The 21,262-nt window shown below is 41.2% G+C and overlaps 1 protein-coding gene across 1 annotated transcript in view; it reads left to right on the top strand.

Moving 5' to 3' along the window:
* LOC114041235 overlaps window positions 1–21,262 on the top strand; it is a 58,706-nt gene that overhangs the window by 12,306 nt on the left and 25,138 nt on the right. Inside the window, exon 6 of the mRNA XM_027859588.1 lies at window positions 3,312–5,009. Within this exon, the coding sequence (XP_027715389.1) occupies window positions 3,312–5,009 (1,698 nt within the window). The remainder of the gene's footprint in view (window positions 1–3,311; window positions 5,010–21,262) is intronic.

The following is a 21,262-nucleotide window of genomic DNA, read 5'->3' as shown; positions in this document are numbered from 1 at the left end:
GAGATGCTCAAGAAATAGCTTCTAGGCCACAGAATCATTGAAATTTAGAATTAGAAAGGATCTCAGCAATGATCTAGGCAAACCTATACCCTGAAAGGAATTCCTGTTACAGCACATCCACCACTTGGCAGCCATCTTTTCATTGAGCCTTCCAATGAGAGAGATTCAAGGATAGTGGATAGAGTATCATTGGAATTGTTAACTGTTGGGTCAGAATTGTGAAGGAGGAAAAGAAAAAGCGTGTCCCCCGTGGAAAGGCTTGTAGAGGCCGAATCGGGCGTCCTTCATCTGCTCAGGGACTCTGCCACTTTCTTTTGCTGCCTTATAGCCTTCTTAGATGAAAAGCCCTCAGTCTGCAGGTGCAGTACTGCTCTGAACCCACCATCTCCTGCTCGACACAGCTTGTCCCTTGGGGAAAGGCTACTTGGGTCAAGTCGGGCATTTTCCATCTGCCTCAAAACAATCACTTCCATCTGTACCAGCAGAAGGCATCTTCAGCCTCTTGCTGCCAGCCTAATCTCCCAGCTGGGATGTGGAGAACCTCTGTTTCAAATAGAAGAGCAACCCTCCCTTCAACTTCAGGCTTCCCGTCTCCAGCTGGGTCTCTTTTGAGGGTAGAGGAGTGGTACCTTCTACTCGACGATGGACATTCCCACACCTAGTCATACCCTTCACATCTCACTGATTCTCAGCTTCTATAGATCATCATCCAGACCCCATTCCTGACCCCTGATACAGAAAAAAATGGAGGCCATTCACAGTGAGCTCCCTTTTCTCCTGTCACTCAGTTGCCATCTGCCACCATTTCTTCCTTCACTTCTGTCTCACACGATGAGGTGGCCTTTCTCCTTATCCAGATTAGCTCCCTCTACTTGTTCAAATGATGCCGTTCCCATCTCCTCTAACAGACTGCCTCCTCTGTCATCCCTACTCTTTTACTTATGTTCAATTCCTCTCTGTCTATTGGCTCATTCCCTCCTACTGACTACACACATTCCCATGTCTCCCTCATTCTGAAAATTATTCCTTCCATCCCCACTAACTGTTGTCCTATATCTCTGCTGCCCTTGGTGGTTAAACTCCTTAAAAACACTGTCTACAATAGGTGCCTCCACTTTCTCTGTCACTTTCTTTAAACCTTTTAAATCTGACTTCTGACCTTATCATTCTACTGATAGCTCTCTCTCCAAAGTTACTGATCTCTTGGGACAAAGTTAATGATCTCTTAGTTCCCAAATCCAGTGGGTTTTTTTTCCGGTCTGCATTCTTGACTTTCCTGCAGCCTTTGACATGGTTAGTCACTCTCTCCTCTTTGCGACTGTCTCCTAAGTTTTTGGTTCACCACTCTCTTGGTTTTCCTCACATCTATCTGACCACTTATTCTCTTTTGCTGGCTCCTCTTCCAGATCACGCTAACATATCTATTTGTGTGTGTGTGTGTGTAATTATTTTATTTTATATTTTTAATATAGGCATCATAGGTATTCCACAGGGTTCTGTCCTGGGCCCTCTTCTCTTCTCCTTCTATACTACTTCACTTGTTGATCTCATCAGCTCCCATGGATATAACTACTATCTCTGTGCTACCTTTCCTATCTCATTCTCTATGTTGACCTCCAATCTTGCGCCTCCAACTGCATTTCACACGTCTAGAGCTGGATGTCCAGTAGACATCTTCAATTCATTATGTCCAAAATAGAACTCATTATTTTCCTCCCTAAACACTCCCTTTGCTTCTTACTTTCCCTGTTACTAAAGAGGACATCACCATCTTCCCAGTCCCTCATGCTCATAACCTAGGAGTCATCCTGGATTCCTCACCCCCCATATCCAAGCTGCTGCCATAGCCTGTCAGCTTCATCTTTGCAACATCTGTTGACTGTGTCCCTTTCACTCTTATGATGCCACCGCTCTAGTGCAGGCCCTCATCACCTTGTGCCTTGATTATTACAATAACCTCCTGATGGATCTGCCTGCCTCAGGTCTGTCCCTATTCCACTCCACTTTATCCACCATTCAGCCATTAAATTGATTTTCTTTTCTTTTCTTTTCTTTTTTTTTTTAGGCAGTCGGGGTTAAGTGACTTGCCCAGGGTCACACAGCTAGTAAGTGTCAAGTGTTTGGTCTGAGGCCGTATTTGAACTTAGGTCCTCCTGACTTCAGGGCTGGTGCTCTATACACTGTGCCACCTAGCTGCCCCCATTAAATTGATTTTCCTGTAACACAGGTCTGAAACACGCACACACACACCCACCCACCCACCCACACACCCATACCCCCACACCCACACACACCCACACACACCCTTCACTACTCAGTAAAATCCACTGGCTCGCTATCAACTACATGATCAAAGACAAATTGCTTTGGCATTCACAGCCCTTAATACTGGTACCCCTCCACACCCCACTACCCCGATCCCCTCAACAGCCTTTCTAGTCTTCTTGTATTTTACTTCCGACCATGTACTCTTTGATTAGTAACATTGGCCTCCTTGCTGTTCAATAAACAAGATACTCCATCTCTTGGTTCTGGGTTTTTTTCCTGGTTGTCTCTTATGCCAGGAATGCTCTACTTCCAAAGTGCAAAAGCCTTTTCCAACCCCTTTTAATTCTAATGTCTTCCCTCTTTTAATTATTTCCTATTTATCCTGTATGTAGTTTGTACATATTTGTTTACTTGTTGCCTCGCCCAATTAGATTGTGTGATCCTTGAGGAAAGGGAATATTTTTTTTTTGCCTCTTTGTGTATCCCTAACACTTAACACAGTCCCTGGCACATAGTAGGTATTTATTAAATGCATATTGCCTGACCTGATAAGGAAGATATAAAGATAATGAAACACAATTCCTGCTCTCAAGGAATAGATAATCTAATAGAGAGGATTAAAAATACACAAAAATCATAATGCAAAATAGAGCATGAGTAAAATAGAGGTACAGATAATGCATTATTTAAGAATTGAGCACTATTTTAAGTTCTTATGTTCATTTAGTTAACTTCATTATTTAGATAAAAATGAATCTTTAGTTTGAATACTCATAATCCATCTTTTCAACATGAGTTAGCTGTCTGCAGTTGTGCTTTTATTTGTCACATACTGGGGTACTTAAAACGGGCATACACTCAAGCTTGGGAGCCTACGGTAGTGAAATTAGCCTAGAGTTGTGAAAAACACACAAAGCCCTGTCAGGAAAAGTGATACATGTGGCGAGGTGTGCATAGGAGAATTGCTTCTCATCTGTTTTCTCAATGCAGTGAGATGTTCCTTTTTTTGCTAGTATCTAGGGAATCCTCTTTTTTTCTTTCAGATTGGGAAGCTAGACACGAGACCAAGGAATCAAATTCAAAGCAAGACTTATCTGGTGAAAAATCATCCCAGGAAAGACTAACAAAGGATGGTCCTGAGCTGTTGATCAAAGATTGGGACTATGGTGGCAGATTTGAGACAAAACAGCAGGGGAACTTGAGGAGAGATTCAAAGCACGTACTAATCACCCACAAGAAAACCCCTAATAGAGTGAGAAAAATTACACTGCAGAGAAATTACAGTCCAGGGTCAGTCCCTGTGACACAACAAACTGAGCCTGCAGGAAAGAGTTTCCATCAACATGGCGCACGTGAAAAGACCCTCCAAAAGCTGTCCGACCTAATTAAACGTAATAGAATTACTTCAGGGAAGGAATCTATTAAATATAATAAATGCACTAGAGGCTTTAGTTACCAATCGGATATTATTCAGTATCCTGAAGTCCCTGCTGAAGACAAATCCTATGTATGTAATGAATATGAGAAAGACTTTAGTCAAAAGGAATACCTGAATCAACCACAGAAAAGTCCTGTTGGAGAAAAGACTTATAATTATGAGGAATGTAGGAACATCTTCAGCCAGATGGAGTACCTTGCTAACCAGGAGACACTTGGTACCGGAGAGAAACCCTTCACATACAGTGACTGTGGGAAAACCTTCTCTGATGGCTCATCTCTCACTAAACCTCAGAGGATTCACACAGGAGACAAATCCTGTAAATGTGATGAGTGTGTGAAAGCTTTCAGTAACAAGTCGTCTCTTACTGAACATCAGAGAATTCATACTAGGAAGAAACCCTATATATGTAATTCATGTGGAAAAACATTCCAGCAGAGCACAAATCTTATTCACCATCACAGAATTCATATGGGAAACAATCCCTATACGTATGATGAATGTGGGCAGGCCTTTGGTGAAAATTCATCCTTCTCTGAACATGAAAGAAATACAGGAGAGAGAGGTTGCGATCATAATGAACGTGGGAAATCCTTCAGCCAGAGAGGACATCTTAGTAAACAGAGAATTAATCCTGGAAACAGCCCATACAAATGTAATGTATGTGGAAAAGCCTTTAGTACTAGTTCCTCCTTTATCCAGCATCAGGTCTCCCATGTTGGAACTAATCCTAAACGTAATATAGGTGAAAATGCTTTTGGACAGAGCCTTATTAAGCATCAGAAATGTGTCATAGGAGAGAAGCCTTATCGTTGTGGTGAATGTGGGAAAACATTTAGCAAAGGTAGGTGCCTTATTCAACATCAGAGAATTCATACTGGAGAAAAACCTTATATATGTAATATATGTGAGAGGGCCTTTACCCAAAGGGGAAACCTTGTTAAACATAGGAGAATTCACACTGGAGAGAAGCCCTATAAATGTAATGAATGTGGCCAAGCCTTCAGCCAGAGCTCATCTCTTACTGAACATCAAAGAATTCACACTGGTGAGAAACCCTATCATTGTAATGTGTGTGGAAGAGCTTTTGGTCAGGGTAGGAGCCTTACTCAACATCAGAGAATTCATACTGGAGAGAAACCCTATAAATGTACTAAGTGTGGTAGAGCCTTTAGTCAGGGTCGAAACCTTACCAGACATTGGAGAATTCATACTGGAGAGAAACCCTTTAAGTGTAGTGAATGTGGGAAAGCCTTCAATCAGAGGGAGCATCTTACTAAGCATTGTAGATTTCATACTGGATAAAGCTCTTATAAATGTAGTAGAAAAGTCTTCAGCCCAAGCATAAACTTTGCAAAACGCCCACAAATCAATAGTAGAGAGTCAGTACTATAAATGTATTGAACATAGGAATGCCTTCAGCCAGAATTCATATCTTACTGAACATCAGATAATTCACCCTGGAAGATGAAATTTTGTTTTTAAATTTAATGAATGTGAAAAAATCTTCAGTCAGTCTAGAAGCCTTTGTACCTTACTGAACATCATAATTCATCAAGGAAAATGAAATTTTGCTTTTAAATTTAATGAATGTAAAAAAAAACCCAAAACCTTTACTCGATCTAGAAGCCTTGTTCAGTATCAGAAAATTTATGCTAAAGAGAAACTACATATGTAATGAATGCAGAAAAGGCACCAGTATCGGTCATCCTTTACTCCAAGGCAGCATTCATAATGGCGAAAAGCATAAATGAAATTAATGTAAAGCCAGCTGTGCTTCAGTCCTCATAACAGACTTCAAATCAGGGTTATTCTGTATATACAGACAGTTCTCACTTTATGTAAGTGGACCATTCCATAGACCTCTGTGTAAAGTGATTTTTATGTAATGTGAATTACCCGCCCACTTCCCTTAGCCTATATAACAATGGCGTACACAAAATAATACCTTTATACAAGCCATAAAATGCAGACATAGTAATACTGTACCATGAAAATAAACAATTATGAAATGAAAGGTAAAGTTCATGATCAAGTATGCACAGTACTGCACGGTAAAGTTAACATAGGTGTGCAGTATGTTGTACCTTCTCCACCCGTTGCACTTAGCCTTTATTGCTGGTGATCAGCTGTGCAACTCTTTTTATGAAGTGTTGAAGGATAATCTTTGTTAAGGCTTCACTGTACTAAATCAGGCAGGCTCAGGAAAAATGTGGGAAGAAAGAGTTTATTATTACATGCAAGGTTCATATGACTGTTACACTTTGCTTGTAGGTATTGTAGCCTCTCCTATGAGAGGGCTGTTATAGTTACCTGTTAGAGGGGATGGGAAATCTCATTCAGTAAAGCTACTGGATAGGACAAGGATGTCTATACTCTGCATCTAACTAGCATCTATAACTGTGACTTCCATGATTTAGAGTTCTCAAATTCATGTCTAACCAAAAATGCCTATCTTTAGCTTTGTTAGACAGTGGCTCTCTATTTTTTCCTCGTATCTCTGAATGGAGATTTCTTTCAGAATTCTTTACATAAAGTCAAATCTGCAAAATGTGAATTTACATAAGGCAAGCATGGTCTGTGTTACGATATACACCAGACAGATTTGTCATTCGGTGGCTGTGGGTCTTGGGAAATAGAAGGGATAAATCTCACTTCCTTTGGAAGTTTGGTGAGAAATTCTGGAATTATAAACTGAGTAAGCAGCTGCCATGGCTAAGTTCTGTGTGAGATGAAATATTATCTGCGACATTCCTTGTTCCCTTGGAATTTATAGTCTAACATGGTGATGTGATGCGTTACTATATTGCAGAGTAATACGTACAGGTGGAAGAGCTATCTGCAGACCATTCCTTTGCCACAGTCGGTCAGTTACCATCTCATCCATTTCCTTCTTTGGTCCAGAACTTCTAAACCTGCTTCATAGTCTCCCTCTTCACCCCAGCACTTACGCTTACATCTGGAGACTTTAGCAATATATGCCTTCGTGACCACTTGATTGCCCTGGCCTTTCTGCTTATTGCTATCTTAAACTCTCCTGACTTCTGTCTTTGCTCCTGACTCCTGTCATAGCCAGGTACAAGGATGTCTGTACTCTGCATCTGACTGTCATCTGTAACTATGACTTCCATGATCTCGAGCTGTCTCATTCATCTCTAACCCAGAATTCCTGTCCTTAGTCTTTTACTTTGCTTTATCTAAACATATTCTTCATCCTCATCAGTACCTTCAGCCTTCCACACCCTCTCTTGTCTTGAATTTTTATTGGCTTAACTTCTTTCCCCTAACACCTGCTCTGGCTACATTCACTCCCTCCCCTCACAGCCTTCACTCATGGATGACCAATTCAACCATATGCTATAATGAGCTACCCCTGAATCACTTGTCCTCTTGTCCTTCTCTTGTCCTTATCTTGCTAGGATAGGTCCCAGCTATAGCTCGCCGAATCCCAGCCCTGAATTACTCTCCCTGTCTGCTTCCTGTGGTCTATCCAACCATGCCATTGTGGTTTACTGCAATTTTTTTGTCACATCTCAACTAGACCAGTGCCAATACATGCCAAATCCTTTTATTCTTCCCTGATAGGCCATCACATTTCCTGCATGTTGCAACCCTCCTCTTTACTCATACTTTCTTCTCCCTCATTTTTCATCAGATAATCTTACCTTCTACTTAACTGGAAAGAAATGGCTGTCCATTTTGAGCACCTCCCCCCCCCCCACATCCCCAAACTCCTTTTCATCTTCCTTGATTTTCAACACCTTTGCTTCAGTGTCTGAGAAAGAGATAATCCTTCTTGCCTAGGCCAAAACCTCTTTGTGTTTTCCAGGACCTATCCTCTCCCATCTTCTTTGGAAACTTGCTTTTTCATTCTGTCATCGTTAATCTGTCCTTATCTGCTGGTTCCTTCCCAACTGCCTTCGTGAATACTCAGATTTCTCCATCTTTTATAAGTCTTCACTTGTCCCACCATCCCTTCAAGCTATCATCCTATATTGTTCCTCTCTTTTATGGCCAAATTCCTAGAAATGACCATTTGTACTGGTTGCCTTCATTGGTCACTCCTTAATTCCTTGCAAGTTGACATCTGACCCATTCAGCTGAGGCTGCTCTCTCCCCGTTTATCAAGGAGCTCTTAATTGCTAACTCCTGTGCCTTTTTTAGGCCTCATTCTCTCTGACCTCTGCAGATTTTGACAGCCATTCCCTCCTCCTAGACTCTCCTAGAGGTATTCTTCTTTGATTGTCCTCCTGCCTGTCTGCACATCCCTTTTTACTCTCTTTGCTAGATCGTCATCCTTTTCCTACTTACTGGGCCTCTTTCTCTTCTTTAAACTGCCTCCCTGTGTAAGGCCATCACTTCTCATGGGTTCAGTGATCTCTATGCAGATGACTTATCAAATCTCCATATCCAGCCCAATTCCATCTCCTGAACCCCAGTCCCACGTCTCCACCAAGATGTTCAGTAGGTATCTCAGACTCACTTTGTCCACAACTCTTATTTCCCCCTAAATCCATCTGTCCTCCAGACTTTTTTGTTGTTTTTGTTGTTGAGTACACCACAATCCTTCTAGTTACCTAAGTTCATATCCTCAGAGGGAGTACTCTCTGTTTACCCCTTCCCCTCCTATCACTTGCCAGGTGTTGTTGATTCTGCCTCCACAAAACTTCTTCCATTCAACCTTTTCTGCATTCACATGGCTTCTAACTTAGTCTGGATCTTTGTGACCTCTCACTTGGACTATGGCAATAGCCTTTAAAACCTCCCCTTCAATCCAGCCTCCACAGATCTGCCAAAGTGGTAGCCTAAGACATGGGCATGACCATGTCATTGCTCTGCTCATAAATTTTCGGTGGCTTCCTGTCGTAGTTAGGATAAAATGCAAAATCCTCATGCTGGCATTTAAATCATTTGACATTATGGCTCACACTTGCCTTTCCATTTTTTTTTTTCGTATTGCTCTCTTTCACACACTCTTCTTTCCATTCAGATCATCATGTCTACTTTCATATTGGTCCGTTCCGCACATCTCTCTTTGAACAGGAGTGTACTAGCACTTGGGCCTCATAGAATCCCTTCAAAGCACAGCTTAGGGGCTGCCTCCTACCCAAGCCCTTTCCTGATCCCTCCCTTAATTAGTGCTCCACTTTCATGAAATCACTTTATATCACATCGTATTTATGGAACTATACACAAGTTGTCTGCTTCCTCCCTTCCTTAAAATGGGAACTCCTTTTGGTCAGTGGCTTTTTATTTTCATTTTACTATCTCCAGAGCCGACCCCTGAATAGATGTTTTTGAATTTACTACCATCTCCTTGAAGCCTCCTTTGGTGAACCTTATGTCAGGAACAATCTGACACCACCCCCACCCCCCAGCCCCCGACCACTGTATTTTTCACCTTTGTCATGTCTTAAAGATCTGCTTAGAATGCATAACACAGCAGATGTGTTAGAGTATTGTGATCTCCCTGCTAGACTGTAAATGCAATGGGGGCAACTTTGTGTCTCTTCTACTCCTAACACAGTGCTTTTTATCCTGGGATTTGGCAAGGCATAGCCGGGATATCCTTTTTATTCTTGGAGAGTTTGACCAAATTGAATGACTCTTCTAGGAGCTCTGGCCTTATGTCAGAGGAGGAAAATTCATCCCCTGAAACAACCTAGTGAGTAATCGATTCCTTACCATCCTTCTTGTTGTTCAGTCCTTTTTTAGTTGTGTCTGACTCTTCATGACCACATTTGGGGTTTTCTTGGCAAAGATGCTGGAGTAGTTTGTTAATTCCTTTTCTATCTCATTTTACAGAAGAGGAAACTGAAGCAAACAGGGGTAAGTGACTTGTCCAGGGTCACACAGCTAGTGTCTGAGGCCAGATTTGAACTCAGAAGGGTGAGTCTTCCTGACTCCAGGCCTGGTACTCTTATCTACTGTGCCACCTAGCTGCCCCCTTATCATCCTGCCTAGGTAAATTTGCCAGTTTCCTATTCCTTTAGATGGGTTGTGAATTCTTGCTAAGTTGCAGATCTCTCTGACTGTCTTTTCTTTTAAGATCTAAACCACCCATTATAGGGAAATTGATTGCCAGTGTTCAGTAAGTAGGGACACTGGGGGCTGATGTTCAGTAACCAGTGCTTTTCCCTTTCCCGGGAGCGCCTTCTCTAAAAGGCAAAGGTGGGCTTAGTTAGCATCAGGAAAGGGAGCCTGGAAAGCTGAGGGTAAACCCTCTACTTGAGGCCATTCTGCCCCAAGGAAAGAAAAGACCTTTGTACTTTGTTTTCACATTGTCTTCAGTGACTATAAGGAAAAAGCAACATTTTCTTAAAAGACTGTAAAACTTAAAGTCTGAGAGGTAGCGTCCTGTTGTGAGGAAAACTCTGGACTGGCCTTGTAACCTTGCTTTTAATCCTGGTCCTGGCTCTGTGACCTCGAGCAAGTTATTTCTCCTCCTGGGGCCTCAGTTTCCTCATCTGAAAAATCAGATTATTGGAATAGATGGTTTTCAGTGCCCTTTCAAACTGACATAGAAATGAAAGGAATATGAGGACTTGCTTGGGAAATTCCAGATGAGACTAGAGTCAAGAGTGACCCCATGTCCTTGAGCCCCAAGACTCATTGGAGTCCCCTTTTCACATAGGAAGTACAGAGACAGTGATAGAGTTGTTCTTCCCACCTCAAACTCCTTCTGGCTCAGGTTACAGAACTGGACCACATTTCAGGGAGTGAAGAAAGATTCTAAAGAGAAAAGCATTTTCAGAGTTCTAGAGTATTCAGTTGAAAGAGATGTAAGAGATCTAGTCCAACTCATAGTTGAGCAGGATCCATTCTATCAGTGGGGGAGGGAGTGTTGAACATCAGTTGTCTCTGCTTTCCTGAAGTAGTATTTTGTTGGTGGATTGAACAGAATTGAACTTGCATTGAGTCCCAGCAGATGACTCGTTATGCCGGGCCATCTGTTTGTTCCACTGGTTACATCCAGAATAAAGAGCTCAGCATGTGCCCCTACCTAGGCCCATGGTGATTTGGAAACAGCTCTGACCCTAAGGGTTTGGTCCTGGATTTTGTTTATGACTGCCAGCATTCCACGAGAGGGCCATGGGAATCCCTTTGCCTGTTTGAGTTAGACAATTCAGGAAATTCTCAGAGACCGACTCTGCCAGGGCCCAGACTTGCAGTGCACAAAGTAGTCTTGAAGCTTGTTCCTAGAAACAGGACAGATTGACGGGGACGGAGGTGAGTGTGTGTCCAGGAAATGTCCGTCTGTTGGAGGCTCCTCTCATGGGCTTTACTCAGCTCCAGTATGTAAATTCCAGTGGAGGTGTACAGAAGAATTGTTTCCTGGACTTCTATCTCTGTTTTTTTTGCCAGGAGAAGACCACATCTTCATAGTTCTCTGTCTGCCAGATCAATCTCTTCTTCCTCCCAAGTTTCTGACCAGGAGGGTGAATTTCTTCTGTTTTCAGAACAGTAAGGGATCTCAACAGGCTTTGGGAATGGAGGCCATAGTTAGACTTCTTTCGCTCTGGGAAAATTAATCTCTGGTTTTCTCCAGTACTCTGCTTCTTCCCTTTTTCTTTTCTCTGTGACCCACATGACTCAGAATTTCAATGCAGTTCAACAAACATTAAGCCACTGCAATGTGTCAGACATAGGGCTGGAGGCCCGGTATCCAGATGGACGGACAGAAGAGGCCCTGTTCCTGGAGTTTGCAGTCTACTGGGGGACAGACCTGTAGATAGCTGTGATGCAGAGGATCAGATGAATTCACGAGGAAATTTTTCCAAACTTCCAAAATACAGTCTCTTACAAACTATTTCTAAATGTGCAGAAAGATAGCATGCAACCAACGCTTTCTGTTAGGAAAATAGGGTTTTAATCTCTAAACATATCAAGAATAAACCTGATTTTAAAAAATTATGTGCCCAGCTCATTATTGAATTTGGGCACAAAAATATTAGCAAATGTGACAGAGTAATATATTTTAATCATGTTTATTACAACCATAATTTATAGCAGAAATGCAAGGATAGTTCAATATTAGGGAATTTCTCAATATAATAAATCATCTAGACAAGAGAAGTAATTAAAATTATATTATTACAAAGGTGCATATACTTAACCCTTTTTTAAATTTCATATTCATCCTTGCAAATAAATGAATTTAATCTCATCAGTTCAGAAATTTCTTCTAGTGATGCAGATCTTAATCTATCTATGGCTGCTCATTCTGTGTGGTTCTTGGCCATGTTCTGCCAAAAATGTGCCCCATAAGGTCCACCCAGTGTGCCAGCAGCCTTCCTTGCTTTCTCTAGAGGTTATGAGGCTATTCATGGAATACTGTGGCTGTTTCCTTGTCATCCCTCAATCTTTCCATATAACCAGCCCATCTTTTCTTCCTGTAATACTGTTTCTCGAGGAAGTCCTCTTCTCTGGAATTTTTCATTGGTTACATATGCTGTAGCCTGCTGATGTTAACCCTGCGCTCTCTGTTGAGCTCTGTGTGAAACATATGTTTAGCCCTTCAAATATAATGGTGTTCCATTAATTGTGGAATAGTAAGGCTATAGTCCTTTGTGGAAAATTGCTTTCAAAGCAATTATTTTCTACTAATGCCTTCTACAAAGCTTATTTTCTACTAACGCCTTCATCAAGAATGGCTCCGAAATTTTGTATAGATGGGAGGGCAGGCATAGAGATCATCTTTTAATGATCTTTTAATCACTTTTTTTTTGTATTAACGAAGTTTGAGATTTTTTTCATGCCTTTGGAGTGTTCCCTCTATTTCAGCTACCTGACATAGCAGTCCCTCAATGCCTTCACAGTTGTATTGCCTCCAGCACACATCCTCTTTAAATAAACTTGCTCAGATCTGACTGCTTTTCCATCTTTGTTCTCTTTACTACAATTTCTACTTCCTCTAGAAACACCTTAGGGACTGTGATGTTAGGGGCTGAGTGTGCTGATTCCACTGTCCTTGATGGGGAAAACGGTTTAGTGAAATGGTTTTTGCACATCTTTTCCATTTTTTCTTATTTGCCCTTGGGATGTCTTTGTTTAGTTGGAAATCTTGCAACCTTTCTTTAAACTGGTTTTGCCTTCCATTTTTTTCTCTGCTTTAGAAGCACAATAGTGCTCATGATTGTCTGTTGTTCTTTGTAAGATACTGCAAATGAATTTGTATTCTAACTCGGCGTTTCTAAAGAAAACTCAGTCTTTGGCAGCCACCTCTGCATTTGGCAAGCAATTTAATTGTTCGCTGACTAAAGCACTTTCTGGGCTCTTTTGGTTTTCCCATTGCAATTAATTGGTTAAACTTCTAGATGAAATTATACTTGGTGTTTATGTCATTCCTGTTGTCTTTTTTCTCATTTCTTAATTTTCAATAATTTGTTTAGTGCAGGGTTAGATCACTTTAATTCTATGCCATATCTCATTAAGGCAGCTAGTTGGCTTAGTGAATAGAACATTGGGCCAGGAGTCAGGAAGACCTGAGTTCAAATTTGACCATTAGTACTTACTAACTGTGTGGGCACATCACTTAACCTCTCTTTGCCTCAGTTTCCTCATCTGTAAAATGGGGATAATAATAGTACTTACCTCCCAGGGTGGTTGTGAGGATCAGCTGATTTATTGTAAAGTGCTTAGCACATAGTAGGCACTATACAAATGTTAACTATTATTATTTTCACTATTAATTTTCATTTCATTTTTTGCAAATTTCTGATCTTAGCACTGAAAAAATCAGTAGTCTCACTATACACAGCTGACTCAGGGATACTGCCTATATTAATAACAAATGTTTTCCTGTCTTTTAAGCTGTAATTGTTTTCATTCTTTATGGCATTGTTTGCCATGCCTTTTTATTTTCTTTAAGAAAGTCTTCAAGATGTCAAGATATAAGGCTTCCACATAATCTGCAAGTCTTTGACCCTTCTCAATTCTTTCTCCTGAACCTTACTTGTCTATATATTTATCCCTATCTTCACCTTTTCTCACTTTTGCACTGAAGTCACCAAATATCGGAGAGTATCATCAGTTTGATTTGGAGGGTCTTACTAAGTTCTTTGTAGAGTTTCTCTAGCACTTTGTCCTTAGCAATGGACTTTGGTGCGTTGTAAGCTGTAGTTATTTCATGGGGGCCTTTTTTACATACCTGTCTTACTACTACCATTCTAGATGACCAAATCTTCATTGAAATAATGTTTTTCATTCTGTACATACAACAAGACCCACTCTGCCATCACTTTTATTCATCTCTCCAAGGAATACCTGTGAGCCTTCCTTCCATTTAGCTCTAGTTTCCTGTTTCTGGTTCCATTTATAGCCAAAATTTCGAGACTGAAGGATTTAGCCCTTCCAGCAATATGTTGACTTGATGGGCGCTGGCCAAGGATCTAACTGAGTCCTACTTTTCTTCCTCATTATGGCATGGTGGTGAGCGAGTGCCAACAGAATGGTGGGTTCTACCATACTTCAAAGGCTTTGAGTATGGCCCTGCAACAGACTGATTCTGGCCTCCAAGGCCTCGCTTGGCTAATTGTGGATGACGCATGACCACTAGAATAGACACCTGGTGATGATTTTTTTTTGGCCATGGAATAAAAAAACAAAAAGAAAAAATGGCCCTTAGTCTTAACTAACCTCCTGCCCCTTTCTGCACTGACAGTGGCACAGTGTCAGGGAAGGAGGTGGAGAATCACAGTTGTTAGGCAACTGTTAGCATTCATTCAAGATTAAAAAAAAATTAAACAATACTGGAATGGGAGTCTTCTTTAATCCTATTTTAAAATCTCTACTTGAAACAATGAAATTATATATGCAATAGAGTAACAGAATCATTCCCACTTAAAAACAGGTACAAAACAGGTCCATTTCCCTGTTTCCATTTGACACAATTTTAGAAGTATTACCTGTAGGAATAATGCATGGGAAAATTTTTTTAAAGCACTTAATAATGAAGAGGCCAGACATAATTCTTTTTGCGGATAGCATCACTGAAGTTAGCCAGATTCTCAAAACTACAGTTGAGAAAGGGTATTACTTATGCAGGACCATTCTTCTTGTACAAAAGCATGTACTTTGGTCAGTGGCTTTCTGTAGCATGGACTGTTCCTTGATTCACACTCTAATAAAGCACTGAACCCTTCCCTAGGGAGGTGGTCATTAGTATAGATTATATTATATTAGCACAGTCTACCTTTTGATTACTCCCTCTGAACTCACCTTTTTACTATGCAGACCATATGCAAAGTTGTGGCGCAGTGGTAGGGTACAACTTTAGTCCCTTAGGATGCCTTTCCCCTCCCTACTCCTTAATGATAAAAGCTCTGTAAGGTTTGGGGTAACTTTAGTTACAATTTATGGTTTAGGACAGTGGTGTCAGACTCAAATAGAAACACATATTGACTTAGAAAACCGTAAATTAACATTACCTATATTGTATTTTTATTTATTTTGCTAAACATTTCCCAATTACATTTTAATTTAGTGAGTGCAAGTGTGACACACCTGTTTTTGGAGACAGTACTGTTTGAATGTGAAGAGCCCTGGGTTTGGAGTCAGTAAACCTGGCTTTGAATCTTGGTTGTGATACTAGCTGGGTGACAATGAGCAAACCAATCACTTTGCCTCAGATAAGGTACTCCAGTTTCCTCTTGTGTAAAAGGAGGATACAAATATTTGCACTATCTACTTCACAGGATTGTTGTGAGGAAAGCGCTTTCTAAACCCTAAATAAAGCACTTTAAAAATGGAAATTGGTTTTTTTGTTTGTTGTTGAGTAGTTGTTTATTGTTGTTGTAGAGTCAGGGGAAAGCCCTGACTCTAGGGAAAATCTCTTATATATCTTTTTTTTTTTTCCTTAATTCCTTTTGAATATCATCTCACCTTCTAGGAGGCATTATTTGGAACATAGGTTCCCATCCAGGACTCCTGACCACCCTGTACCCTCTAACAAATAAGCATTATTAGATTTGGGATCAGAAGTCCTGGAATCTTTGCTCTTTTCTGTACTACCTGTTGGTCAAAGAACTTCTCTAAAATCATGTTTCCTTTCCTGTGAAATGAGAGGATGGGACTAGTGGATCGGTCCAGTTCTAAATCCTATATTCCCATTAACAAAACCTATTAGGGAAGAGCTCAATTCTACATTGAACCAAATGTAAAGGAAGTTGGCATTCTGAATGATAAACCAGTCTCATAACGAAGGTAATGGTTCATTCTTCAGAGCCTAATTATTCTATAGTTTCACTGCCATAATTGATGTTAGGAATTTGTAAAACTCATGCCCAAACTCTGGATGGCTGCATCACTGTGTATTGAATTACTAACTTACATTTGGGTTTCTTGTATTTAATGGTAGTGAGGCAGCATGGTGGTCACTTCCTCCCAACATTCACATTTCTATCCCAGAAATGGAATGGAATGGAAAAGCATTTATTGAGTGCTTACTGTGTACCTAAGCACTGTGTCAAGCTCTGAATAAAATAGACAATCAAGACAGTCCTTCCTTTCAAGGAAATCACATAATTGGGAGAGAAAACACATAAAGATGGGTTCATGATCTTGTTCAGTTCATGGCAAATGGAAAGGCCAAATAGTATGGATATGCTGGGAGGGGAAAGAAGCCCGGCCTGGAGTCTTCTATGAAATGGAGGCTTCACATGCAACTTGGGAATTCACCAGTGGGGAAGATGGGGCAAAGTCTTACAAAGAGATGTTCCTTTGTGGCAGGGGGGAAGTGATTCCTTTTTTAAAGGAATTTTTAAAAAACTCACTCTTTTCTCAACTACATGTAAACAAAGTATTTTAACATTCATTTAAAAAAATTTTTGAGCTCCAAATTCTTTCCCTTCCTCCTTCCCCTCTCCCCTTCTTTGGAAGGCAAGCAATTTGATATAGATTACACATGTGCAGTCATGCAATACATTTCCATTTTAGCCATATTAGAAAAGAAAGCACAGACCAAAAAAACAAAAACAAATCAACAACCCAGGAACAATAAAGTAAAAAAAAAAACCTCATACTTTAGTCTGCATTCAGATTCCATCAGTTCTTTTTCTGGAGGTGGATAGCATTTTTTATCATAAGTCCTTCATAATTGTCTTGGATCATTGCACTACAGAGAATAGTTAAGTCATTCACAGTTGGTCATTGCACAGTATTGCAGTTACTATGTACAGTGTTCTAGATCTGCTCATATCACTTTGCATCAATTTGTGTAAATCTTCCTAGGTTTTTCTGAAAGCATCCTGCTCATCATTTCTTATACAATAGTATACGATGCTATGGAATACAATGGAATACAATAGTACTCCATTACTGTCATTTACCCCAACTTGTTCAGCCATTCCCCAACTGATGGGCATCCCCTCAGTTTGCCACCCATGAAAAGAGTTGCTGTAAATAATTTTGTATATATAGGTCCTTTTCTTTTTCCTTTGATCTTACAAAGAGATATTCTAAGTTAACCAATCTGCAGGGATGAGTGGATGTTCCAGGGTGACAAGGTCCCAGGAACTGAGGGAAGGCCCAGGAATGGACAGCTACAGGGGCATGGTTTGAAGAGACTAATGTGAATGCACTGGGAGCACACCTACCAACAGATTTATGAAAGAGATGTGCAAAGATTGGAAGCAAGCCAAGTACCAGAAGATGACACAGTTCTGTAAAAATAACGTCAGGAATGCTAAAGCTCGGAATGGGCTGAGGCTGGCAGAGGATGCTAAGCACTATAAAGAGGGGCTTTTGAAATTATATTGGGAAGAAAAGAAGGGAGAAGACCTTTGCTTTGGGTGGCTAGGACAAAAATAACAGAAGGAAGAGCCACCAAAGTCTTACTTGGCATCTATTTTCTCTGCAAAGAAGCATAACCTTTACATTGGAAATGACAGAATAGAAATGACCAACAGACAGTTGAAGCACAAGATAAGTAAGGAGATGGTAAGCGAACATTTGGCCTCCTTTGATGGAATTCAAATCACCTAACTCAGATGAAATGCATCCTCATTCTTGGATGAACTGGCAGGTATGATTGCTGAACCTCTGTCAGTGATAGGGGAGAGAACATGGAAGACGAGAGGTACCCGAGACGGGAGAAGGGCAAATACTCCAATTTTTAAAAAGAGGACAAGAATAAAATCTGCAAACCAGAGGCTTGTGAACTTGATGTGAATTCCAGGGGAAGTCCTTGAACAGATCATTAAGGAACTGCTTGGTGACTATCTAGAAAGGGAAATGGTAACAACAGAGCAAGGCTGGCTTTTTGTCAAGAACCAGTTATGCCAAAATAACCCCATTTCCACAGGGTTATCAAGCTAATAGAGGAGAGGAATGCTGTGGATCTAGTTTGCTCAGATTTTAGCAAAGCTTTTAATAAAGCATGTCACGTTCTTGTGGAGAGGGTGGAGAGACGTGCATTAGACAATGATATAATTAGACAGTTTGGGAACTGGTTCATTGGTTGGGACCAGAGGGTCCTGTGCCAACGTGGGAAGAAGCTTCCAGTGAAGGACCCCAGGGATCTGTGCTTAGAAGGTACAAGTGGCAAGACACAAAGAATGGAGGGATCACAATATCTGTACAGGTCAGACTCTGGAACCTCTGTCTCAGCTCCACTTGGAACAGGGGTGGGGAACCTGCAACCTCAAGGCCACGTGTGGCCCAATAGGTCTTCAAGGGCGGCTCTTTGACTGAATCCAAACTTGACAGAACAGATCCCCTTAATAAAAGGATTTGTTCTTTAAACTTGGACTCAGTCAAAGGGCCGCCCTTGAGGACCTAGAGGGCCACATGTGGTCTCGAGGTCATAGTTCCCCACCCCTGGACCAGAAGATCTGGATAGGGTATCTCTGAAGGATTGGGAGGGTTTTCTTTGTAGTGCTGTTGCTAACACTCTCATACAGCGTATTTTCCTCTCTATCAATTGCTTAGTTAATATTAATTCACTTTTACAAGGGGATATTTATTCAGAAGGCAGAGCAAGAACCACAGTGCAATCCAGGTGAACCCTCTTCCCCTCTACACATTCCCTTGGTCCCTAAGGACAATGAGCTCATGGTAGTGGTTAAAATTTATTAGTGTATAGAGAAAATAGTAGTTAAAAATGATTCCCCCTATCAAGTTCACTTCTGAGCATAGCATAGCTGATGGACAAGTCACTCACTCCCTTGCTTGCAGGGATTCAGGGCTGGCCTGGGTCAAGCAGACCACTTCTTAGGGCTGGTTCCTTGCCAGCTTTGGCTGCTACGGCTACCTGAAGACTCTGCCAGAGACTCCAGAAGCTGAATCTCTGGGCTTTTTTCGCACCTTTCAAAGTTCATATTATCATAATTTGGGCAATTCCGTCTCTGACACCGATTCACCTAAGATCAGGAAAGAATATACAAAACAGACAGAAGAAGGAGCTGTGTATCTGTGACCCCACGGTGGCTGGGCGAGGACAGAAGGCTGCTGCCTCTTCCACCGTTGCTATCGCTCTGCCTGCCCCCAGCACCTATTACCACCTAGAGGCTTACATCGACCACTTCTCGGGCGTGCCAACAGGGAAGAGGGATTTCTTCTGTTAGAGCACTACGGCTTAGTTCAGTTAAGAGGCTTTTTGTTGCCACAGAGTAAGCCAGCAAGAAACAGGCTCTGAAGGAGGAAGGGAAAGGCCCCCTCCATTATGCATTTCCAGAAGCAGGCTCACCAAACTTCCATGGAGATGTTGCAGCAGCTAGAGGAAACTCTGCATGCTGTAACAACTGGGCCTTCATTGGCCAGTATCCCCGTTAATTCCTTGTGAAGCTAATCCCCAAACTGGTGCCTTTTCCTAGTGATTTCAATATATAGAAAAGATCGTGCAAAGAAGCAACTATTTCAGAGATCCTCGATTTCATGCATGGAGGTAGATACTCCCTCCACGATTATTCCTTCCACTGATGTAGATAGGAGGCCCTGTACTAAATGTTATTTGTGAGTTACTCGACCCCTCCCCCCAGTTAGTCATCTGGCGACCCAGTCTCTGATGATGACTTTCTTCAAGTTAATTAGGCTCATCATTAGACCCCGGATGAACCAGGGCTTGGGCTTTGTTGTCAAAGTCTTGAGAAACCAAGGTCATATCCATGCCACCACAGGAGATGCTTTTGTATGTAGCAACTGTGCTGGGAGCATCGCCAGAGAGATGTTAAATTCCAGGAATAGTCCCAGAATTCACCAAGTTGGTGACGTGGAACTTGCTGTTATGAGAGAGACTTTGGATGAGGAGGGAAAGAATCCATCTTGTTCATCACATGATGGGCACAGGCTGTACACTCTGGCCCCAGGTATGCTGCCCTCCAGGTGGGCGCTGTGACGGAGAGTGCTACTTGCCAAGAGTTGATAGGTCATTCTGGCTGACACTGCTACAGTTAATAAGCTCTTGCTTATCCATCTCATTCCTTCTGCCCTGCTAGGGGAGAGAAGGAGAGACAGGTGATTTGTCCCTCCCAAACTGCCACGTGAAAAGTGGGTGGTGTTCACGTTTGTTACCGTGTCTGTAGCCCTTTTGATTTCTATGCTGTCTTACTCTCTTTTTTAAATAATCCAGGTTTTGCTGAACATCCTTCTTTGCATGATTAATGATGGTAGAGGATAGAAAATGGGAAAGAGAGGTTTGCTTCCTTGGCCCTTTAAGAGAGAGGAAATACTGTTTTGTTTCAACCCAGACTGAGACTTGAGGAAGGGATAAGAAAAGAGCCCCTTTTGGATTTTGTCAAGAAAGACTGTACTGTAATTATCCCCTAGGTTAAAGATAGAGAAGCCTTTTAGGCAAAGATGAACTCATATAGGAAAGGCCTTGATCAGGATGAAGGCTGGATAATTGAGGGGATTAGGCTGCTGAAATTGGGTGCCAGCGTCAACTTTATCCCTGATGCAGGAAATATTTTTAGCATAAAACCCAGTTCCCATCAGACTTCTCCACTGAGGTCTTACATTATTCATATGTTATTAATGATAATTATTATTTCCCGGGGCTCCTTGATTGATGCTACAAACTTCTTGCATTGTTACATACAAAAATTGAAGTAATTAAAAGATATTCTAGCTTCAACATATGTTACAGTAAAAATGGCGAACACCTTCATAATTAAGGAGCTAAAAACTAAGGAATAGCTGAAGAGACTAGGACATCAATACCATAGAGATTATCTCACTATGAAGAATGGCAGATATGAAGGATATGTAGAATTATGGAAAGCATCCTAAATAATGCTAAATGAGCAATTCAGACCCATACCACTTAAATGGATGAAATTTAAGTGACCTGAGAAATTAAAAAGTGATGGGAATGATCAATTGTTGGAAGGACTATAGAGAGATAGTCACACTAATACATGGATGGTAGAGTTGTGTATTGGCCCACCCACTGTGCAAAACCATTTGGAATTATGCTAAGAAAGAGATTAACACGTCTATCCTTTTAACCCAGAGATTCTGCTGCTAGGCATATACCCAAAGGAGGTCAAAGAAAATCCCATATATACCAAAATGTTCATAGTAATACATTTTATAGTGTTAAAGAGCTGGAAACAAAGT

Source organism: Vombatus ursinus, unplaced genomic scaffold, assembly GCF_900497805.2.
Source record: "Vombatus ursinus unplaced genomic scaffold, bare-nosed wombat genome assembly UNPS02014170.1, whole genome shotgun sequence".
NCBI lineage: Eukaryota > Metazoa > Chordata > Mammalia > Diprotodontia > Vombatidae > Vombatus > Vombatus ursinus.
The sequence above is the reverse complement of the archived record's forward strand: the minus strand, read 5'-3'. Positions and strand labels throughout refer to the sequence as shown.